This window comes from Sorghum bicolor, chromosome 2 (assembly GCF_000003195.3).
Source record: "Sorghum bicolor cultivar BTx623 chromosome 2, Sorghum_bicolor_NCBIv3, whole genome shotgun sequence".
Lineage (NCBI taxonomy): Eukaryota > Viridiplantae > Streptophyta > Magnoliopsida > Poales > Poaceae > Sorghum > Sorghum bicolor.
This window is the reverse complement of record NC_012871.2, coordinates 15887300-15911812: the sequence shown is the minus strand read 5'-3', so window position 1 is coordinate 15911812 and position 24513 is coordinate 15887300. Positions and strand designations below refer to the sequence as shown.

At 42.6% G+C, this 24513-nt stretch overlaps 2 protein-coding genes across 4 annotated transcripts in view; both read right to left on the bottom strand.

Moving 5' to 3' along the window:
• Positions 1-11955, bottom strand: part of LOC8059737 (serine carboxypeptidase-like 7) — a 64957-nt gene extending 53002 nt beyond the window's left edge. The window contains exons 1-14 of one of the 2 annotated variants that reach the window (XM_021453806.1): positions 11291-11955; positions 11075-11223; positions 10897-10976; positions 5977-6099; positions 5055-5157; positions 4933-4970; positions 4717-4818; positions 4495-4578; positions 4088-4294; positions 3846-3917; positions 3523-3647; positions 3185-3298; positions 3025-3070; positions 2739-2951 (exon numbers count right to left, since the gene is read on the bottom strand). In XM_021453806.1, coding sequence (XP_021309481.1) covers positions 2868-2951; positions 3025-3070; positions 3185-3298; positions 3523-3647; positions 3846-3917; positions 4088-4294; positions 4495-4578; positions 4717-4818; positions 4933-4970; positions 5055-5157; positions 5977-6099; positions 10897-10976; positions 11075-11223; positions 11291-11643 — 1680 coding nt within the window. In that variant the 5' untranslated portion in view covers positions 11644-11955 and the 3' untranslated portion in view covers positions 2739-2867. Of the gene's footprint in view, positions 1-2738; positions 2952-3024; positions 3071-3184; positions 3299-3522; positions 3648-3845; positions 3918-4087; positions 4295-4494; positions 4579-4716; positions 4819-4932; positions 4971-5054; positions 5158-5976; positions 6100-10896; positions 10977-11074; positions 11224-11290 lie in introns of those variants that run through there. The other variant, XM_021453807.1, reaches the window with a different exon arrangement.
• LOC110432878 (TLD domain-containing protein 2) lies at positions 13945-23313 on the bottom strand. Of its 2 annotated transcripts, none has more exons than XM_021453959.1 (8): positions 22986-23313; positions 20886-21337; positions 20686-20758; positions 20463-20543; positions 20285-20348; positions 19070-19157; positions 18908-18977; positions 13945-14404 (listed from the first exon to the last, which is right to left on the bottom strand). In XM_021453959.1, the coding sequence occupies exons 1-8, from the start codon at positions 23085-23087 to the stop codon at positions 14366-14368; spliced, it is 969 nt and encodes a 322-aa protein (XP_021309634.1). In that variant the 5' UTR covers positions 23088-23313; the 3' UTR covers positions 13945-14365. The 2 variants fall into 2 exon arrangements, with proteins under 2 accessions (XP_021309634.1, XP_021309633.1); XM_021453958.1 differs by having other exon boundaries at positions 18908-18992; positions 22986-23306.

Sequence of the window (24513 nt, the reverse complement as noted above, 5' to 3'; positions counted from 1 at the left end):
GACCAGTCTTAGTGGGAGTTTCAAGTGAGTTTCATTTGTATAAAATAAGTTGCCACATAGTCATTTTAATGATATGACAGTGTATTTAAAAAGAGAGAAAAAATAAGTTTCATCAGACTCTCTTGGCACAATTGCCAACTATCTATGAGTTATGAAATTAAATACCTATGAAAATCTAGAATGAAGCTTTGCATTGAGAGTGAGTGTTTCATTCAAGTTTTATTATATTGATAATAATGCTATGAAACTATGCACTGAGACCAACCTTATAATATTAGTAAAAACCTTTAAAACTCTTATACACAGAGGAGTGAAATGATAAACAAACCGAGAGAGAGTATGATAGACCAAAATATAAAAACTTTAATATATATTAAACTAGCAAAAGATGCTCGAATGTTAAAGGGGATATATAATTTGTTGTATAGTGATTGAGCCAATGATAATGAGCTAGCTATTTTTTTGTTTGATTTAATTAGATGAATGTTCGTGCAATAAAAGATAAATTCTGTATAAGAAATAACAAAATATTGACTTAAATAGCTATCGTGTGCATTTCTTATGCAAATAGTCTTAAGTGGTCAGGTCATGACAAGAGTACAGTGATGTTGACAAAAGTTTTGTAGTTCCATACTTAAAACGTGAACGAAGAAAGTGAATAATAAAGAGGAGAGAAGGACGGATGGACAAAGGAGAAAGTGAGAGCTACAAGAAAATATAACAGCATTTTAAACTACTTTAAATGTCTCTAAATGGCACTTATAAGGCTAGTCTCAATGCATGTTTCATGCGAGTGTGATGCACATTAAATAGGGTGCCACATAAGCAAAATTGCTGACTTGACAGGGTTATTAAATAAAGGAGTTTCATCAGATGAGAGAGGAGTTTCATCTCTATGAAACTCATGTGGCTCAGTAACCTAGTTTATAGACTTGGTAACTGTGTCATGAAACTACTAAGGCCAGTCTCAATGGGGTTTCATAGAGGATTTCATGCACATGAAATAAGGTGCCACATCAGATTTTTGCATGAAACTGGGAGGAGAGAGAAGGATACGTTTCATCCCGGTGAAACCTTTTGAGCGCGGTTTCCAAAAGTTTGGAAACAGCGACCAAACAAAATTGAGACTGGTTTTCGCGTTTCATCCAGCGTGGTCGTGATTCTCCATCATCCATCGTCGTGATTCTCCTCTAGGGGCAAGATCCCGTCGCGACTCGCGAGCTTCTCCACCATCCATCGCGAGCTCCTCCGGCGTAGGGGCAAGCAGATCCGTCACCACCAGGCTGGCGCAAGTCGGCCACGCGGGCAAGCGTGAGCTCCGCCATGCCGCAGGCACGAGCTCCGTCGCAGGCGGGCGCGAGCTTCACCGCGAGTGGGCGCGAGCCGCCATGCCGCCGGGCGCGACCTCCGCCGTCGCGAGTCCACCGCTCGGTCACGAGATGCCCCGTCGCGAGTCCACCGCGCCGTCCTGAGTCCGCCACGCCACGAGCTCCGCCATGGGCGGGCATGAGTCGGCTGCGCGGGCAAGCGCGAGCTCCGCCATGCCGCAGGCGCGAGCTCCGTCGCGGGTGGGCGCGAGCTACACCGCGAGTGGGCGCGAGCCGCCATGCCACCGGCCGCGACCTCCGCCGTCGCAAGTCCACGGCTCGATCACGAGATGCCCCGTCGCGAGTCCACCACGACGTCCTGAGTCTGGCACACCGCGAGCTCCGCCGTGGGCAGGCGCGAGTCGGCTGCGCGGGCGGGCGTGAGCTCTGGCACGCAGCGTGTACGAGCTCTACCGTGGGCGAGCGCAAGCCGCCATGCCATGGGATCCTTCGGCCGCCGGGCACGTGGCTTTGCCGGTCGTGGTGGAGAACATCCTGTCGGGCACGGTGGTGGGCAAGAGAGAAGATGAGACTCTGGTGGGACCAAAAAAAGCTAAAATAATATATGAAACTTGCAATCAAATTTTGCATTGAGAGAGATCCTCATTTCAATTGTTAGGTTTCATATCTTGGAAACTGGGAGATGAAATTGTGCACTGAGACTGGCCTAACTAGTTTTTCAATAACTTTGTCACTCATCCTTTGAAACTAATACGATAAACATTGATTGCACATTAATTGACCTCACTAAAGTCAGTTTTAATGGAAGTTTCATATGAGTTTCATTTGCATTAAATAGATTGTTACATAGGCTTTTTTTATGACATGGCGGTGTATTTAAGGAGAGAGAAGAAATGAGTTTCATGAAACTCTCTTGGCACGATTACCAACGCTCTATGAGTCTTGGAATTAAATGCCTATGAAACTATGAAATGAAACTCTTCATTGATAGTGGGTGTTTTATCTAAGTTTCATTTCATTTGACATGACATGGCAGTCTTGGAAACAACGTCATAAAACTTCCCACTTAGACTGACCTTATTAAATAGGCTGCCACATAGGTATTTTGGATGACATGGCTGTGTATTTAAGAAGAAAGAGAAGAAATGAGTTTTGGTACGATTATCGACTAACCATGGAATGAAACTCTCCATTAAGAGTGGGTGTTTCATCTAAGTTTTATTTTATTTCACATGACATGAGAACCTTAGAAACAACGCTATGAAACTCTCCACTAAGACTGACCTAAGATTGCTGCTGCAAAACACACATTAGTGACAATGATTATGTCGTCATTAATCGTTAAAATCGAATTCGAGGCTGGATGCTTTGGGACACGTTTCCATCTGCTACAATGCTGCTCGAAACTCATGTATGAATGCTTATGCGGAGTAGAAGGTACAGTAGGTACGTAGTACATCCGTTTTATTCCCATGTATATCCAGTTTCACCACTGATGGAGTATTTATTATCAGCATCAAGGATTTTGAGAGAGGATTATTAGAGTGGCCGGTTGAGCACCCAGCGGCTGAACATGGCGAAACACCTCTCCGGCTCGTACTCAGGTGCTGTATGTCCGCCGCCCTGCAACAATAATCCCAATAAAGTGAATGTATATGTAAATGATTGGGCGTGGACGCTAGCTCTGTCTACGTACCTTGATCGTCGCGAATGTCATGTTGTTTGAGTAACTGATTGTGAATCTGCAAATTAATCAAGAAAAGGATGGGATGAATGACGAATGAATAATGGACGACAAATCCAGTACAATTCAGTACAGATCTGCAAATTAACATATGAGCTGACTGCCCACCCACCCAGCTGACTGCCCACCAAGATGCCAGGCCCTCCAGTCGTCGACGATGGGGAAGTTGAGAGATCTGACCCAGGCCTGGGTGCCCAGGTGTGGCACCATCAGGTCATGGTCGCCGCTGCAACCAACCATATTATTCATGACCAAACTCATATATATATATATATATATATATATATATATATATATATATATATATATATATATATATATATATATATATATATATATATATATATATATATATATATATATATATATATATATATATATATATATATATATATATATATGTATGTACGGCATTCGTTTCTATGCATGTCATGAAACCGATTTATTTACCTGAATACGAGGGCGCGGTAGCCTCTGGAGGTCAGGTTCCAGTGGTACTTGACGACACTCTTGAGGTCGCGCTCGTAAGGCAGCTCTGCTTCATCGTCGCATCTGACCCACTCATCCACGGTACCCTGAACATCAATTCGGTTAAATTTGGCTGCTCAGTTCTAAATTCTAATAAGTAATTTCTCTTATACTATTATTGCTGTTGTTGTCACACACAGACACACTCACAGTCACACTTAATTAGCAAAGTAAAGAATTCGAATGAAATTAATTAACCAACGGGAATGGCATGCATCCTAGCTAGGGAAATGTATGTAGCTCACCTCCTTGATCCCAAGAGCATCTCGGGTGCGTCTGTCGTTTGCCCAGAAATACGACAGGGAGTAGGAGTAACTCTGCACATGTAATGTAAGTAATAAAATCAATTAACGACATGATATAAATAGCAAGGCGGCATCCCTAGCTAATGGGCTAATCCATTACAGAGTACTGTACTGATGATCTGAGCACACAGGATATATATGTAATTATGTGTGCAGATGTTTATGTGCAGAAGCTGACTTACAAAGCAACTAAACGGAGTACGAGCCGGTGGATGAAATAGCTTGCGCACTCTACTCTCCTCCCGTAGGATCTTCATCTTCCTGCTGCCATCATCTGAGGCTGAGCCACCGTCGTCCATCCTGATGTAGTCTCCATTCGGTACAGGAGGAGACGACGCGACAACGCATTGGTCCAGCAGAACATGGGCTTTCTGAACTTGAGAGATGAGCTACAAGTAGAAAGGCAGTGCAGGGAGCCATGGATTCAGAACCGACGGGCAACAAAATCGACTGAATTTTCGCGTTCATAATTCATATGTATGTATGTTCGTTCCATCTCATATATATAAAGTATGTATAGAAACTCGCAGTCACCTTATATTAAAAGAATAAACATTCAAGTGCATAAGTAAATATCAAGTGTTCTTACATCATTGAAGGTATTCAGAGCCTGACCACACAACTCATTTGCAGGATTGGAGTAGTCTTCTCCTTGGCAATGCCCGGATATCGTCTGCATACATACGTACATTCAAAAGAACACCGCATTAAAAAAAAAGCATGGTCAGAGCGGCGCCCCACTCAAACAATGATACAAAGTGTATGCAGATATATTGCTATAATGCAGATCTAGATGAGCATATATAATTACCTCATACAGCTGATGTGATATAATTCCAAAGCCGTGAGCATGAGGCACTCTAGAGCCAAAATCAATACGTTCCTCTGTGGACGGGTTGCCCACTAGATAGCCCTAACATCAAGAAGATGGATTAGCAAATGGTATATAAGACCATCCGGCTTCATTCCCACACTGGAGGTATATAAGACCATTCAAATCAGAGGTTTATTTGCTAGAGTAATATACCTTGAGATTAGGTTCGGACTTCATTCCTGCTTCAACACCTGAACAATTACAGTGGAGGTAATTAATGTATGAACAATTCCAGAGACCAAATTGTCTATCATATATATAGCAATGCAATATACCTTCTGAAATCATCTGTGCAAGGAATGGTACAGTTTTTCCAGCGTATGATTCTCCACCGATGTAGAAAGGATTTGCAAGGTAGTCCGGATGCTCGTTGAACCACTTGACGCCGATCAAGCAAACATTCAGCACAGGCATTAATTGAGACTCATTATTACTTAAGGCAGTCCCAATGCTAATAAAAACTAAATATAGTTTCTATACTTATTAATTTTCATAGACACTATATAGAAATCATGATCCCAACATGCATTCTCTCTCCATTCGCTACCAATCACATCTCTTCATGTCTTGGTTCTCGTGTAGATATGGTTCTAACTCAGAGCCAGTTTATATGATTTTTGCTCTCTCTCTCTTCAATAACTATCTTGTCATATCAGCAAATGCTTATATAATTAATATCCCTAGAAACTATAGTGGTTCTTGTATTGGGAGTGCCCTTAATGTGCATAAGGGCACTCACAATGCAGACTCTATCATAGAGTCTAAAATTATTTATTACCTCGAATAATGTGGACTTAGAGTCTAAATAAGACTTGGAGTCTTATTTTTTCTACTTCTTTCTTCAATAAATATGTTGCCACATCAGCAAAATACCATAAATAATATGTAATTAATTGTCTTAGACTCTGTGATAGAGTCTTGCATTATGAGTGCCCAGTCTCAATGGTGTTTCATCAGAGTTTTATGGACATTAAATATGTTGACGTGGCAGTGTAAAAATGAAGAAATAGGTGATAAGAGTTTTTTTTGAGAGAGAGAGTTTCGTGAGAATGAAACTCTTCTACACTGTTTAAAAATATGGATGAGTTAGAAACTGGGTCATGAAACCGGCATTAAGGATAACCTAATTACCGGTGCCATGAAACGTATACTATGCATAGGCTGCAGAGGTAATTGAGGAAGGGTTTTGTATGGTACCTTGTTGAGGAACTTATGCAACTGCATGGAGGATGATATGTCTCCAACATAGTAGCCTTTGGGATCTTTGGAGAAGGAAAACCCAGCCCCAACTGGCGAATCAACAAAAAGAATATGTGCCACCTGTGTGCAGATTGATAACCATCAACTTATTTATGCTATTCATGCTAGTCAAAAAAATTTAAGTTTAACTATATTTGTAGAAAATATTAGCAATATTTGTATCTTCAAATAAATTTATTATAAAAATAGATTCAACGATCTATCTAATTATACTAAATATATACTATAAGTATTAATATTTTCTTATATAAATTTGATCAAAGTTCAGTACTTCCTCTGTCCACGAAAGAATAAATTTCTAAAGTTGTTTAAACTTTGACTGAATTTTTTTAAAAAAATGCTAAAATTTATGGTACCAAACTAGTATCGTTAGAATATATTTTTATAAAATACTTATTTTATGTCATAGATATTGATGCTTTTTTCTATAAAGTTAGTCAAACTTAAAAAAGTTTAACTCACGAATTCTAAGAATTAATTATTTCAGAGACAGAGGGATATAATTAACTTTTTGGGAAATGAGAATGACAGTAAAAAAAGATGGAGTAGTAGCTTGTAGCATGGAAAACATGTTGACTTGATGATTGAACTATTAGCCAATGTTTGTATAACTTCGAAAGAATATCAATAAATACTTTGGATTTAGAATCGAATTTGACAAAGATGCTGCAATGATGAACTCTACATTAACATGAATATATCCTAGTGATAAGTTAAACTGGTGGTCTTTGTGTCCTCAACGTTTTTCTTCCTTGTATTGTTTCAGGGTTTTAGAAGTGGGGTGTAAGATATAATAAACATGTAAAATTGCTCATAGAAAAGGAGATGAGATATACAGGTGGCCAAATGCACTAGAGGTACTATACAGACGGTTCGCAACCCCTTTCTACAGGCGGATTGACGAACCGCCTGCGCTGTTGGCCTGTGGAAATAAACTTTTCCACAGGCGGGTAACTGAGAACCGCATGTAGAAATCCATTTCTACAAGCGGTTCAATTATGTCACCCGCCTGTAGAAATCTTTTTATAGAAAATACAAAATCGACTTTTAAAAATAGAAAACAAAGATTTTAATTACAGGGAGGGCCCACTAACTACTCGCTCGCCCGTCGAAGTCGCAAGTCGCGCTTTTGCTTCGCGGCCGGTGAGATTCGAACCTAAGACCTTACCCTTGCGTGTAACCTCCTCTACCACTCCACATATGTTATGTTTATATTAGAGTTTAGTTCCCCACATATTATCCTAAACCGAGCATATATTGATTATTTGAGGCCCTAAACGGATTCCAATGGAAAAGTTGTCAACTACAAAGTTTCATAACTTTTCAAGACCTACAACTTTTATATTGGTAGTTTCTCCATCTAAGGTCATTTATAAAATTTGAATTTTAAATTTGAGAAATCCAAACGTAGTTTTCAACGACAAGATGATTTCAATTGAAAAAATTATCAACTACAAAGTTTCATAACTTTTCGAGATCTACAACTTTCATTTTGATGGTTTTTTCAAACGAGGTCATTTGAAAAACTCAAAAAAATTCAATTTCAAATTATTTCTATTGGCGGATTTCTTAAGAAACCGCCTGTAGAAATATGATTTTTACTGGTGGTTTCTTAGGAGAACCGCCTGTAGAAATACACGGTTTTGTTAGGAAAACCGTCTGTGAAAATTGATTTTCATAGGCGGTTTTTAAGTTGGATCTACCAATTTATTTTTACAGACGTTCTTTAATTGAAACCGTCTATAAAAATTAAATTCCACCGCCAGCGTAGAGCTTCTTTGTACTAGTGATGGGCTGTGAGACCATTCAGCAGCCCTAGTCCTGAGAAGCATGGAATTAGCATGATCTTGTCCGACGACCATACTGCTAGTGTTAGCCTAACCCGATGCATAATGTCTGGCTCCCTGGCCCATAGTGTGTAATTAAGATGCCTGAACCTTCCTAGCCATTGGATGGCCTCGAAGCCTTCCATGAATATTGGATGTAACCGATTGAAAGCACTAGGTAGAAAATAAACCTCATCCACCTCCTTACTCTCTCATTCTCTCCTCCCTCCTCTCACTTCATAGGTTGCACCCTCCTCTAGACTGTTCCCCAAAAGTTTGAAGCCACACTGCAATGTTACCATCCTTCATTATTGGTTGTACGTCTATATCCTTCTTGCAATGCCTCCGAAATGTAATCGTATTTATTACTTTTTCATATCTCCGTACTAATATCTAGTAGTAGAAAAACATCATGCGAAAACATTTGAGTAATAGAGAAATAGCGGTACAACTTTTATATATATCAATGTAACAAACTCTTTCAGAAAATATTGATGACCAAAATGTCACAGTTGTAGCACATAATTAATTATAGAAAGTGATATAGAACAAAAACTGCTGCAGTAAGCCAATCGTTTTGTTTTGAGAATAAGATAGGGAAAATATTTCTATATATAGGAGTCTGTTTGGAACGTAGGAATACAAAACAAAGGAATAAAAAATACACAACGGGAACCGAGCGAAAAGTAGAAAAATATAGGATTTCAATACATAGGAATAAATTTCGGGGTCTTTGGATTGTAGGAAAACATAAATGTCTACATGTGCCAAAAAAGCAAAGTTCCATGCTTCAAAACTTGAGAAAACATTGCTGGAAGATTTGACTAGCATGAAAACCTAGGCAACACCAAAAATAAGGGACAGAGGGTGAGTATATAGTACTATAGTTTGGTAGATGTTATAGATAACCAGTGAGACAGGTACTTATAGTGTTAATTACATTATTAGTGGTAGAAGAGATCGAGAAGACACAGAGGTACTATACAGGCGGTTCGTAACCCCTTTTTATAGGCGGTTTGGCGAACCGCCTGTGTTTGATGGCCTGTGGAAATAAATTTTTCCACAGGCGGGTAACTGAGAACCGCCTGTGGAAATACATTTGTACAGGCGGTTCAGTTATGCCAACCGCCTGTAGAAATCTTTATCTACCCGCCTGTGGAAATGCATCTGTACAGGCGGTTCAGTTATGCCAACCGCCTGTAGAAATCTTTTTCTACCCGCCTGTGGAAATACATTTTTACAGGCGGTTCAGTTATGTCAACCGCCTGTAGAAATCTTTTTCCAGAAAATATGAAATCGGTTTTTAAAAATAGGAAAAAAAAAGATTTTAATACAGAAAGTCGCGCATTTTTTCGCGTAAAATCGCGTGCTACGCGGTCGGTGGGATTCGGACCTGAGACCTCGCCCTCGCGCGTACCCTCCTCTACCACTCCACCTATCACTCAGTTGTGTTTGGATTAGAGTTGAGTTCCCCACATACTATCATAAACCAAGCATAAATTGATTATTTGATGCCCTAAACGGATTCAAATGAAAAAGTCGTCAACTACAAAGTTTTACAACTTTTTAAGATCTACAACTTTTATATTGGTAGTTCCTTCATCCGAGGTCATTTACAAAATTTGAATTTCAAATTTGAGAAATTTAAACGTAGTTTTCAATGACAAGATGATTTCAAATGGAAAAATTATCAACTACAAAGTTTTATAACTTTTCAAGATCTACAACTTTCATTTTGACAGTTTTTTCAAACGAGGTCATTTGAAAAGCTCACAAAATTCAAGTTCAAATGTATTTCTACAGGCGGATTTCTTAAGAAACCGCCACATATTTCTACATACGGTTTCTTAAGAAATCCATTTATAGAAATATATGATTTCTACAGGCGGTTGGGTAAGCCAATTTTTTCCACGGCGTCCTTTAATTAAAACCGCCTGTAAAATTATGTTCCACCACAGCCCGTTTTGTAAAAAAAATCAAAATGACCACACAATAACAATGATCACTTCACCAGCATAATGCCACAATCAATTTTTTACAACTCTCAACTTCTCAGATTCACAATCTCAATCTTAGATCATAGAAATGATATCAAAAGACATGTAACATTAAAAATGAGTTGTTTGAGCAATGCTTGCGGAGGTGGCACCGGGCCGTTGTCGTGCCGACCCCTAAAACTCGGGCCGGGCCATGCCAGCCCGCGGGCTCAGAGGTCAGCCCAAGCACGATATGCACCACCGGGCCAGGCCCGCAAGTTACCGGGTCGGGCCGTGCTCAGGCCGGGCCAAAATGTCGTGCCTTGGGCCGGGCTGTCGTGCCTCAAGCTGCATGGCTTTCTATATTTATATCCTTCTTGCACTACCTCCGAAATGAAATCATATTTATTACTTTTTCATATCTTCGAACTAATATCTATAGTAGAAAAAAAATCATGTGAGAACATTTGAGAAACAGAGAGATAGCTGTATAACTTTTATATATGTTAATGTAACAAACTCTTTCAGAAAATATTGATGACCAAAATGTCATAGTTGTAGCACATAATTAACTAGAAAGTGATATATAGAACAAAACTACTACAATAAGCCAACCGTTTTGTTTTGAGAATAAGACAGGGAAAAAATTTCTATATATGTAGGAGCCTATTTGGAATGTAGGAATGCAAAATAAAGGAATGAAAAAAATATACAACAAGAATAGAGCAAAAAGTAGAAAAGTATAGGATTTCAATACATAGGAATAAATTTCGGGGTCTTTGGATTGTAGGAAAACATAAATGTCTACATGTGCCAAAAAAAAAGCAAAGTTCCATGCTTCAAAACTTGAGAAAACATTGCAGGAAGATTTGACTAGCATGAAAACCTAGGCAACACCAAAAATAAGGGACAGAGGGGGAGTATATAGTACTGTAGTTTGGTAGATGTTATAGATAACCAGTGAGACAGGTACTTATAGTGTTAATTAGATTATTAGTGGTAGAAGAGAGAGGAAGATCGAGAAGACAGAAGAGGGTAGGAGGATGGATGGTGACCTTTGTCCACGAGTTTCTCGAGTCGTAGCGCAGGCGCGGTAAGGTGCCGTCGTAGGGCTCCACGACGAACCTGATGGGACCTGCAGGCCGGGCAGGCGCGCATCCCTTATGATATCATGTCCTCGTCACGTCACGTGTTTGGCTTGCACACAGATAAATGGAAGTGAAACTTGCGTACCAATCTCGTAGGCGAGGCCGCTCAAGGCGGAGCAGCGTTGGCCGCCGGTGAGCCAGAGGAGGAGAGGGGCGTCGCCGGCGGACTCGGACTCGGACTGGACGAAGTAGTAGAAGAGCTCCGCGCCGGCGTCCTCGTCCACCTCCACGTACCTTTCATTTACCGCGCAATATATAATTTGAGTTTCAGAGCAGCAGTTAACGCCACGTACGTACGTACCCTGTTTCGAGGTGGAAGGGGAGGCGGCCCTCGAAGCCCGGGAGGGTGGTGACCACCCGCCCCTGCCCGGAGCCAGCAGAGCCGGAGGCGGCGGCGACGACGAGCAGGAAGCAGCTGAGGCGGCAAGGCATCATCGTCCTCATCAGCGCCCTGACACGCCTCGGCAGTGCGGCGGCTACTGCAGCTGCAGCGGGCCGACGACGACCCCCAGCTTCCGCTTCCCCTCCGTGTTTCCTTTCACTGGAACGCAACGCACGCGAGTGACCCAACGACGATGCGACGAGGACGGACGACGAGACGGTGGGTTTGTTGGTGCAACTGTGCAAGGACAAGAACCGATCGAGAGATGCCATCAATGCTCCAGTGCAATGCAACCGAGCGTCGTCCGTCGTGTCCCAGCAACGTGCTTGCCTACAACTAGCTCGGTCCGAGTCGGAGAGGTGCTAGCTAGGACTGACAGTGCCACGTACTGCTGCTGGGAAAGGACATGCATGGGGGCTTTCGTCGGTCCTCAGTTCGATCTGTATACTACCCTCCTCCTCCCTTTCTCTTTGCTTGCCAATTCTGACCGTGGCATGAAATGAAGCCTAAGATAGGTAAACCAATCTGTGTGTTGTCTGAAGTGACCAAAATGCTCCTAGCTTAAAGTTCTGCCTATGTAAGCGCATTGCAGAAATTTCTGAAATGAGTAACAGTGGGTAAGGTGGACCCTATTAAGGGAAAAATTGGAAATGAAATCTTAGAAAGCGATATGTAGCAGCAATTCATTAGAAAAATGATGGAGGTTGGTACTAGGGATGAAAACGGATCGGATACAGACGGATATCACTGATATCATATTTGTTTTCATATTTCTGGTCGGATTTGGATTCGAATACGGATAATGTCAATCATGTCGGATAAGATATGATTGGATGTCGACATCATAAATATACGATTTAAGTATTTGGATACGGATACGGTATCGGATGTTAAACATTCGGAGATACAGACAGATCTAAACCTCTCTAAACGAATTTGGTCTCGAATACGGTACCGTACCGTTTTCATCCCTAGTTAGTAGTACGCTAGTCCGAAACACAACAAAACAGAAAGGTGGTGTTGAATGCTACTCGATCTTGGCGTCAGAGCGTCCATCGTCTCTCTAAACGAATTTGGTTTCGAATACGGTCGGAAAAATATCCATACTGTTTTCATCCCTACTTAGTTCATTCCTACTTAGTAGTACGCTAGTCCGAAACACAACAAAACAGAAAGGTGGTGTTGAATGCTACTCGATCTTGGCGTCAGAGCGTCCATCGTCTCTCTAAACGAATTTGGTTTCGAATACGGTCGGAAAAATATCCATACTGTTTTCATCCCTACTTAGTTCATCCCTACTTAGTAGTACGCTAGTCCGAAACACAACAAAACAGAAAGGTGGTGTTGAATGCTACTCGATCTTGGCGTCAGAGCGTCCATCGCCAACAAGTGCAGTTGGCTGTTGGCCTCTCTCACCTCTGGCGTCAGTGCTGAGTGCTGCTGACACGGTTGCACACTCGTGCTCCACCAGCACACAACACCAGGTTCTCGCTTCTCGGCGGACAGCCCGTGATGCCCTTGCTCTCCTCAAGGTGTTTTTCCTTGTTTTTTCACTTCTAGTGTGCTTGTTTGCGTTTTTAGCGGACAGCTCTCCTATCAATTCGTTTTTTCTAAAATAAAAAACTTACTGTTCTAACAGAGTAGTGGCAAAACATCTAACTATCAGTTTATTAGAGGTTATAATACTCATTCGTTATAATAGTCTATTTTCTAAAAATATTAATTGCATTCATTATCCATAGTGGCAAGACCAGCTCATGTCGTTTATTGAACCAAGAGGTCATAACATTTTACCTGAAATGCCTCTTCAATTGATCTTCAGACCACAGGGCCAAGTTTAGGTTAACCCATTCCCAAACGTGGTACCCTCAAAACTAGAGATGAAAACGGATCAGATACGGACGGATATCACTGATATCATATTTGTTTTCATATTTTTGGTCGGATTCGGATTCGAATACGGATAATATCAACCATGTCGGATAAGATATGATTTGATGTCGACATCACAAATATACGATTTAAGTATTCGGATACGGATACGGTATCGGATGTTGAATATTCGGACTCGAATACGGACAGATCTAAACCCCTCTAAACGAATTCGATCTCGAATACGGTCGGAAATATCCGTACCGTTTTCATCCCTACTCAAAACTAAAACATGTAGCTATAATTTCAGAGGTGACAAGACGAACCTCAAACTTAAACATGTAACCATAATTTCGAAAGGGACAAGACAAACCAAGGCAAGCTACGCACGCTTCATGGCCGAGGCGACCAAGACAATCTAGGTTCACTTGAACGCCTTTGAAACAGAGCAGGTCACCCCACATCGCCAAAGAAGACATCTCTCCTGGACAAGTCTTGATGCCAATTCGCCGAATCATAAACTTCAAAACTAGGATGAATTTTTTGTTGATTTTCGTCCAGGTCAAACCTGTCTTAATTCCAGTAGCGGATATGCATGAATTCACTGAATAACACAACATCACAAAGTTTTAACATCTATCATCACAGCTTCCCCATGCTGAAGAACACGCTTCACGCACACACCAAAAAGGCCAAGTTGATTCAGAGTAATTATTTTGAACAGAAAAACGTGTACAAATATGAAACGTGTTAATTGAATGAATGAATACGTGACGTTACAGTGATCAAGTACACATTGTGTATCGATAATTGGTGCAAGGAAATGGAAGGTTATTTCCCACTGACCACAGGGATTGGTGGTAATTGGACATTAAGTGGAACATGTATGTATCATGACTCATTAGTCATGACACGATTTTCCACTCCAAATCTCACTCACCAAACAAAGGACATGAATTCCCTATACAGCTCCCATACTTAATTCCCTCCACAAGCCAAACAATAGAATGAGACTAAACATTTCCCAAGTGATTAAGTGAATACCCTTTAGCAATTCCAACTAGCCTTCTCATGCCCCTTTCCATCTGTTGCCAGGTCATAAATGAGGACAGCTAGCATCAGTTATGTCGAACGGTTCCATGAATGCGTGAATCCCCATAGCTGTACAAAATAAATGTCAATCAACCAAGCCAACAATATAAGGCATGCCAAATCAAGTAAGTACAGAGACAAAAATGCGTGAGCTATTTTTGTATGCATGGTTCTAAAATGCGTGAGATATTATGGTATGCATGGTTCTAAATCCCCACTGCTATAATAGCGGGCAGCTATATCTTTTTGATAGTGTCTAGATGCGTGATTCCAAAATAGCTCACTATATCTTTTTCATAGTGTCCACGGCTACAATATCGTCAATTATTCCGCTATTATCATCATTAGCGCTTAGTGTTAATCCTAACTGAGACAAGTACTCATTCTTTACTCCATATGACTGCCAATAATTGATGTAATGAATCATTAAACAATTATTATTGAATTGTTGAATGTCGATTGAATATAAACATTGATATAGCCATGAGTATGATGATTGATTTAATGACCGTTAAGTAATTGACAGAGACACATTCCCCTAGTGCCCTATAATGTAGTTAGTATTTCTGTTCATGAAATCTTCTTAGTTACATCTTTCTGTGCATCATTAATTAATAATTTTATGTTTTATATTTAAGGGTTTTTTTATTCACGCCATCACAATTTTTCAAGTTTGGAGATACACTATTAAAATTCATCTATTTGGAGAAATTCCGTCCCTCTATCATCCCTGCCATTTTCTACGCCTCCGACATATGTGGCCCACTTTCAGACATGTATATGCATACAGAAATACATATGGACCCGTACAAGAGCACAGCGGAGAGGCACAGCGGCGGTACTCGCCCGCAGCGGCGTGCGAGGCGAAGCAGCCTGCTGCATGAGGCACTGACAGCGACTCAAAGATGATGGCCAGCCAGCCGCTGCACACCCGAAGTCGGTCAGTTTGGCGCGGACGAGCAGCCATTGCCGATTACCATGTTCCTGGCCTTGACATCCCGTGCACGAGCGACAGGCCATGGAGATATGCCAGCCTGCGTGCCACCTCCCCGGCATAGGCACCCATGTTGCGCTCCGCGAGGCGGCCCCCACTCCTGGCGACCTCGTCAGCGAGCAACCCGCCGAGCGCGAACTCAAGGAAGAGCTAGTAATCGCCTTTCGCTGCGTTGCAGGAGCCGAGGCAGGGCATGATGTGCGGCCAGGAGAGGCCCTGGAGGATGCGACCGTTGCAATGCAGCTACACTGTGGCCCCGGCAGAGCACACTGACTTGACTGCCAGCAACTCGCCCGAGGCCTCATCGAAGGCCAGGCACACCATGGCGCTTGACGCGCTGAAAGCCCTAGTTTGGTTTTGGATAATTGATGAAACCTAGGGACTAATCCTAATGCTAAGTGTGTAGACCATGTAAGGATGGTCCCATGTGAAGTGGTGGAGCCTAGAGGATCATAATAATGGTAGTGATGACCACAAGTTGATCAAGTGCTCAACTTGGAAGAGAAGAAAGAGAAAAACAAAAAAAATCCTACAGAGATCAAGGCAAAGGTATAAATAGGATTAGTTTTGGTGATAAAGACACCATAAAGGGTCTGATCATATTTAGGATAGATAGTCATACTATAAAAAGGAAAATTCTTTGGCTAAGTAGTTTATCAAGTGTCACTAGGTGTCATTGTTCATGTGCATGCATTTAAAGCCTAGTGTGCTAACATAACCCTTAAAAATATTTGTGAAAATAAGCTAACACACGTGCACAAGGTGATACACTTGGTGGTTACACTTTTGAGCAAGGGTTGAAGAGATAGAAAAGAGTTAGACTCCCTTCTGCTGAGCTTGTGAGGCAGGATTCGGCAAAGTCATGGGAGTATTTCTCACTCACCGGACGCTAGTGCCGAGAGCATCGGACGCACGGGTTGCATCCGTGGCGAGCATGGAGGCTTTGTACTTAGGGTTTAGTACCGAACACAGGGACCTGCGTGTAAGGTCACTTTCTAGGATCGTCTGCAGACCGGACGCATGGCAGGCGAGTCCGGTCAGTGCTGACGTACGCTGATGCAAGGCTAGGTGTAGTGCTCTTGAGGACCAGGCGTTGGTGTGAGTCCGGTCACTAGTCACCAACGCGTCTGATGGTGAAAATCGCGGTTTATAACCTCTCTGAGTAGCGACCGGACCCTAAGGTCCAGCGTCCGGTCATTTATTGAAGCGAGTCCACTGAGAACTTAACCATTGAGATCTAACGCACGACGTCAAAAACACAGTGACACGTGGCACATATCCGAGCACCAGATGTTTGGGTCTGCGTCCGGTCGATTGGACTGGAGCATTCAATGGCCCTGAGTTTTGTGAGAATAGAGAGCTAACAGCTCTATTCTTTTGGAGGCTTATGAATAGTGTTTTAGCCAGCTTAAGGCTCAGTCTCTTGGCACTTTGACATACTTAACAACCTTGTGAGGCTAAGCAAACACGCTCATCTCCTTCATGAATTCACCATCTTTGTGAGATTAAGAGTGATTCCAAGTGCATTTGCATGAGTGATTGCATCTAGTGGCACATGGAAATCGTTGTAGCTATGGAGTTCTTGTTACTCTTGGTGGTTGCCACCACGTAGACGGTTTAGGCCTTGTTTAGTTCAACCCGAAATCCAAAAAGTTTTCAAGATTCTCCATCACATCGAATCTTGCGGCACATGCATGAATCATTAAATATAGACGAAAATAAAAACTAATTACACAGTTTGATTTGTCTGTAAATCGCGAGACGAATCTTTTGATCTTAGTTAGTTCATGATTAGACAATATTTGTCAAATAAAAACAAAAATGTTACAGTAGCTAAATCCGAATTTTTTTCGGAACTAAACAAGGCCTTAGAGCAGCGGTAGAGGTCCGACACGTGTTGGTGATTGTTCGTGCTTGGCTCCGATGATCTTATGAGGGATTCTTGTGCCTTCCCCAGCGGAGCGTCAAAAGCAACTCTAGTGAATTGCTCGTGTCATTGAGCTACCTCACTTGTAAGTAGGTTCTTGCGGTGTCCTACCTGAGGATGAGGTTCGTGCAACACTTCTTAGCCGTCAAACCACTAAGTGTTGGTCAATACAACGGGGACTAGCGTGCCGACAAGCACATGAACCTCGAGAAAAAAATCGTTGTCTCAATTGTGATCGATTGACATTCTCCCGGTGATTGATTGGTTCATATCTTGGTGATTGATTCATCCCCTTACACGTCGGTATAAAGATCACATTCTTTCCCTTTATATTCCCGCAAAGTAGAATAATTAGTTTTAGTTGCTAGCTTTGCCTTATATAACTTAGTTCACTAGTATACCTTATAGTGACATAGCTCGTGTGCCCAATGATCTAACTAACTAGAATTGTTGGGATAGGTGGCTTGCAAACCCTCAATTAGAGCTAGAGCAAAAGGCTTCGCTTTGTCATTTAATAACTCTTTGCTCTAGTAAGTTTGTAGAAATTTTATAGGCTACACACACCCCCTCTAGCCATATTAGGACCATTCACGCGCCACGACCGAGCATGCGCACACACGTGAGCTGCTTCGTTGTCATCACCATGGTTGAAACTCGGTCTGCTTACATCTCCCGATGTGGAGTCTGAGAGGAACTGCAGGAAGAAGCGAACCTGCAGATGGGAATTGTGATGGCGTGTGGTGTATTTGTGTGCCTGGCATGACGGACCATGGGTTGGTTGGGCATGCTCCCGAACACGTCACACACGGCGACGTAGTTGCTCAGCATGCCGAGCCTACGCATGTCGTCGACCATGCTGCACTGCAGGTCCCGGCCACGCCACCACCATTCTCATGCGGGAGCAATGCACCCGTGGCAATCCGCTTCTTGCCGGACTTGACATCGGTGATATAGGCGTTGAAGCAGTCAACGTCGTGCTTGAGGAAGAGATACTTGTAGTTCTTCATGGCCACGGAGGCGACGCGGATGTACACGATGGACTCCCACACACGCGCTGAGATGACCTTGGGAAGCTTGAGCACACGGCGGAACGGCACGAGCGGCGCCCTACAGAGCTGCTCACGTGCGCGATACGTGTAGTGCTCATCAACAAGGTCCGTGGCGAGCTCGGGCACAAAACCGTTAGGGAAGAGGCGCCGCACGACGGCCTCACAGAGCTGAAGCGGTGGTTGGTCCGTTGCGCCGCCATGGACGCGACTGCGAGTCCCCAGTCGCGCTCGAGGCTGGCCACAACACACTACGCCTCACGCGTTGTACGCATCCACACACATCCTTGTACGTGTCCATGTACGTAATACGTGTCCAATAGTGAGCCATGTACACAGGAAGTGTAGAAAATGGCATGGATGACTAGGAGATAGAATTGTAATGGCAGTTCTCCAAATAGACAAATTATAATGGCATATTTCCAAACTTGAAAAATTGTAATGGCGTGAATCCAAAAAACCATATATTAAAACCCTAAATGAAATAGTTTCTGCTGTATCCCGCTATAGCCTTTTATAATAACTAATATGAAGCTGCCACTAAATGGCTTTGCCTGTTATTTAAAACCTTGTCTATATGTAATAACTGAAAAAAAAATCCTTACCTCCACATTCTTTAGTTCAAACTCTGGACTATGTGCCAAGCATGAGTTTCCAAATGTCTCACATGATCCACTGCTTCCATGTAACCTAGTCAAATAAAATTTAGATACATACAGATACTTCTCGCACAGAGCAAAAGTCCATGCCAGCATAAGACAACTTACAGATCTTCATCAACACACAATGCGAAGCTTCCACCACCTCCAAATGCTAAAGCATCATTCAAGCACAAATAATAGAATCTGTTTGCACCTGGATATGCTTCCAAATAAGCTCATTGAACCAATATTTTTTATATATATTATTCTAGTATCGGAAACGGGTGCAAGCATATACAAAAGTACAGAACTGAAAGTTCATTAGGAAATTCCACATTATTTTCACACACTATGAAGTTGTGTTTGTAAAACTTCCATACGCACACATTATCCAGTATGTCTCATCAGATTGCCTCATTATCTTGAAGGTGTGTTAGCATGCATTTAAAGTTTTGTTTGGTTGGGAGACACCCAGAGCTGGGATGGTCCTGTCTCAGTTTCTAGAGATGGGACAATCCCGTTTGGTGTTTCGTTGAGGGAGGATGATATTGTTTCGTTTTTTGTTTGGTTTGGAGAAACTAAAACTGGGATCAGACACTTGACTTGGGGGCCACCCGTCCAGTCTCTTTTCATTTTTTTACCCTTTCTTCTTCCTCTCCCATCTTCCTTTCATACGCACGCGAAGACGAGCGCTTCCAGCACGCAGCCTCACCGACCTCACCATCCTCCCAAATCCCAATCTCCCTCAACAGCCTTGCCGTCCTCCCATACCTGCGCCCCTGCACCTCCACACAAGTGGTTAGCATCCACGGCAGGGCCAGGCAGGAGCCCGGGCAGCGGGACTAGGGTGCAGAGCTCTCCTGCATGACCGCTTGCGGTGGGGCCAGGGGCGGACCTCGCCTGTACAACACACGGCAGCGCCTGAACCTCGCTGGCCAGCCTCCCCCGCTTCACCTGCGCTTTGCCGTACGCGGGCAGAAGCCCATGTCCCAGGTAGGCCGAACAAATCCTTTGAAAATTTAGGGATGAGGTGGCCCTAGATCTTCAAGGAATATTCTCATGAAGGATGACTCTAGCCCTGGTTGTCTCCGAACCAAATGCTAGGACAAGGTGGGATATCCCACCTGGGACCATCCCATCGCTGGAACCAAATACTAGTCTTCATGCACCACTAACTAGTGGCTCAAATAAATTGATAACGTTTAGGTACTGTCTAGGTTAAAATTAATTGTAACAGAGATAACGGCAAATAGCTGCTCACTAGATACTCATTCATACATTGGTTAGAAATGTCTAGGTTCACAAAATACCGTTGTGAACACTTGTATAAATTTTACTTACCCGTTGGTCTGAAAAGTCTAGGTTCACCATGTATCGTTGTGAACACAAACGTCTGGTTTGTTCCCTGGTCAATAAGGAAAAGAATGATAATTACTGGAAAATAGCAATTTTCATGCACATGCAGCATGACTTGTACTTATTATGCGTAAGTATAACGTGCAATTTATCTAGGGCTTACCTGATATTTCCTTTTCTCTGTTGGCCGCAGAGGACTGTTCAATAAGCCACCAAACACAGCCCCTTGCATATCTCCGACAATCTAATCAAATAAAGAGGGGGAAATATTCAGAACAATGGCCAATCTCTAGAAAAAGGAACATGAATTTCACCCTGAAGTATGGCACAAGTCTGATCATGCCAACACCTTAAAATTGTAAGTGCTAGTAGATAGTTGGACATACCAATAGGCATGGACCCTGAATATTCTCACTTCTACGAAGAAGTGTTCTTAGAGATATCCCATGCTTCCAGGTGCTGCACTTCAGTTGTTAAAAAACAAGAAAGAATTAAAAGTGCGCAGACAAACATTAAACAGCATATTTTCACAGAAAAAAAAACTATAAAAAAAACTGAAAGAGTGACAGTGTGACTAATACTTTACCTATATAGCAATACCCAGTGGCACCCCTTCAAGGTCCCAGGGAGAGAAGATTGAAAGAATGCAAATAGTTTTGGAGACACAAACATAGACTTTTCAGTCAGATAACGAAGAGTGCCCGCACAATCTGAAGTCGATGTTTCCTCATTTCCATTTGAGTTATTTATGGACCTGTATGACTGAAGGACCTGGTCGCTACCGAAATTCCCATTCCTTTCATCTCTCTCACTTTCAGACCCAGACTCCTCACTCAATTCCAGGGGAGGATCTTTCCATGTTAAATTACTCCCTCTCCATTTCTTAGGAAGTGATTCAGGAGGTAATGGTCTCAAAGTCTCAGAACAAGGTGAATTCTGCTCATGCCCCAAGTTTGAGGTTGGTAGGAGGGAAAATACATACGAAGATAATGATGATGTCTTGGGGGGAATAAAAGGTTCTGCTGGGAAAGATTTTGCCTGAAAAAAATACTGGTTACTATATAATAATATCAAAAAACACAAAACAAAAGATGTGCTATAAAATAAAAGAGATTACAGACCAGTAGTTAATGAAGAATATAGCAACATCCTTAAACTAAATATCTAAGTAACAAATGAACCCCGTAACCTGGGTTAAATCCAGTCCCTCCACAACTATCGAATGAGCAAAGCAAGTAGAATCTGGCCCTCACTGATCATTGTTGAATCAAGGCTGGATGGTATTTTGGATTGACAAATCATTTGATTTAGTATGGAAAATGCAATGTTCTACACAACTGCTGAGCAATGGTAATTGCAAAAAACTATATCATTTGACTATTTCGAATAGCATAAATAGACTTTTTTCCCTTTCCTCAGAAAAATCATTAGTTTTACTGTTCAAGAATGGTGTAAACATAGGGGCACACAACACTCACTTCCCCCCATTCGTGTCCATAGAGGAGGTACTCTGGCCATGTATAAACTTTATGAAGCAGCAAGCATGCTAATTCAAGGGTAGAGTAATAAATGTACTTTAATTTGTAAAACGGACTTAATCTGGACAGATAAGTAATGCTTCAAGGAAACAAAACGAGATATCAGCATGGACGGCCAACATTGTGAGCTTTGTATATTTAACAGCCATGTGCAATATTGTGAAAGAAACCTTTCAGGCATTTAAATACAAATATACAATCAAAGTTTGAAGGGCCTGAGTTTGGGATCATGTGTAGATGTTCTCTCACTGGACACAGCAATTTGGAAAGATTTATCTGGATGACTCAACAAAAGAAAAGGTACTCTAGCCATGTGCCGTGTAAGTTTTGTGAAGCACATCTGCATATGTAACTCGGAGAAGGGTAGACTAACAAATGTACTCTAATTTGTCAAAGAGGATCTGAAGCGACATGGATTAGTAAGTCTAATTTCAACGTGGTTACCCTGCATGGTGAATTACATCAATAATTAAAACGAAGACAAGACAATGCCAATGCGCATCAATGCAATTCCAATAGTAAAAGGAGATTAGGTGTTAAACGGAAGGCATTATCTCCACACTGCTGTGTTAGCAATATTTTGCAAGTGCACATCCAAATCTGTGTAGGCACGCAGGCGGCGATGGCAGCTAAGCCACATCTCTAATGCATGACAATGCAACCTCCTAGCCCGGCCAAAGCCTACATGCGCAGTTGCCCACTGCCCACAGGACCAGGATTAGGCACCAATTAAGCTGAAGGATGGGAAGACTGCAGCAATCCATCGAAATAGACACTGAACCGGACAAAAACCGATGCTTAGCTTATCCCAGGAGGCCACTCCAGTGTCCCATTCCGTCCAGGAAACCCAATTCTCCAAATCCGAATCTAACAAGGCCAGCTGGACAAGGAAACAATCACCTAAACAACAGGTAACGAGCTCCGTCATACGAAACCACGCGACTCGTGGAGGAAGAAAAAACGATCTTTTGGCTCATCTCCAAGATCCCACCCACCTTCCGGCGGGATCCCAAGTCCCCCTGTACCAACCACCGAATCGACAGGCACCCACAGACAATGCTAATCCGAGCAGCGCGGGAGGTCCGGGAGAGAGAGAGAGAGAGAGAGAGAGAGAGAGAGAGAGAGAGAGAGAGAGAGGCAGATCTCACCTGCGGTGGCGCGACGGCGGCCTGTGCCGGGGAGGGGGAGACAGGGGAGTCGGCGAGGAGGCGAGCGAGGCGGTCCGCCACCTTCTCCTTCCACGCCAGCATCGCCCCGCCTCGCCCTCACCTCGCCGTTGCCCCCCACCGCGCAAGGTGGTGGCAGGAGGTGGAGGTGGCGGTGTCGGTGGTGGCGGAGAGGAAGCGAGAGCGCGCGGACGGGAGGAGAAAGGGAAAGGGAAAGGGAAAGGGAAGAAGTTTCGTTCAAGCTTGGTTGATGGCACACGCCGCACGCGTGGAAGGCGGTGGAACAGGTTAGGCCCGGCGCCGGCAGTCGGCACGACCTCACGCCACGCGGTTCACGACACGGCACCACCGCCCCCGCACGGCCAAGCCATTGGGTGGGTCGGTGTGATCCATGGGACACGTCAAACGGCGGTCAGCTCGGTCGGTGAATGATCCATCGAGCACCGACGAACCCCTTTTTTTTTTCCAAACGGTTACATGAAATTTGTGGCGGAGCGTGGGCTGCGTGTGTATTCCAGCTATAGGATAATAGCAGCTATAGGATAATATCACGTACGTGTACGAAAGAATTTCTATATATATATATATATATATATATATATATATATATATATATATATATATATATATATATATATATATATATATCGCGTTTCTTTTATACGCGCGTATAGTTACTATATATATATATAAATTAACATATTATATATATAACTATTATTCTATAGATGGCTATAAAATAACATATTCTATAGCCATTTTGAGTTACGATAATAACTATGTTAATTTATAAGATTATAGTAACTTCTTACTAAGTGGTTTGCTATAACGTTACAATAAATAATCTCATATGTTATAGTAACTCAACTATCGTAAATATGTATACATTTTATCGTAAATTAGTAATAAAATTATTATAAATAAAAATAGCTACAGAATAACTTATTATATATATATATGGTACTACATGCACGCTTGACCAAAAGAAAAATGGAGAGAGATAAAGTCATGTCATGCATGTATTAAAGTCTCTTAGGGACCACTTGCTATTGACCAATTTGAGAGCATGTAAAGGAGCGCTTATTACTTGGTCTACTACCGCTTGCAGTCAGTGTCTGAGTGGAAGGCGAAAAGTTTTGTGCATGTGTTGCTGGTACTATGTCTCAGTTGAAAGGAAAGGCGTGAGAGAGCAGTGCGTGAGTCTAGTCTGGTCCCATGCCTATGTTGCTACCTGCTGTGGCAAACGGTACTATTATTGCCCGTTGGAGAGCTGGCTGGCCAAGTGATGTTAGGCCGAGCGCTCCCTTTTGTAACGTTCTCTGGCTCTGCAACACAGATCAAAATACGCTCCTATTCTTCTTCCTCTAGAGAAAAGAGAACTCAAGCTCTCCTCTTCCATCTCTCCAAGTGCTAATCCTAGGAGAGAATTTTTGAGAGGCTTTCGTGATTGATCCAGTGAGCTTGTGAGCATCTCCTCCCTGTCCTCTCCCTCTCATAACTTGTGGCTCAT

What these genes read in the sequence shown, in the direction of transcription:
- LOC110432878 (XM_021453958.1), bottom strand. Translation starts at nt 23,087, where the DNA reads ATGCTGGCGTGGAAGGAGAAGGTGGCGGACCGCCTCGCTCGCCTCCTC. An exon ending in CACTGGGTATTGCTATATAG is followed by an intron (nt 20,759 to 20,885) that starts GTAAAGTATTAG and finishes ACTGAAGTGCAG; the next exon opens with CACCTGGAAGCATGGGATAT. An exon ending in TAGACTTTTCAGACCAACGG is followed by an intron (nt 19,158 to 20,284) that starts GTAAGTAAAATT and finishes AAGCATATCCAG; the next exon opens with GTGCAAACAGATTCTATTAT.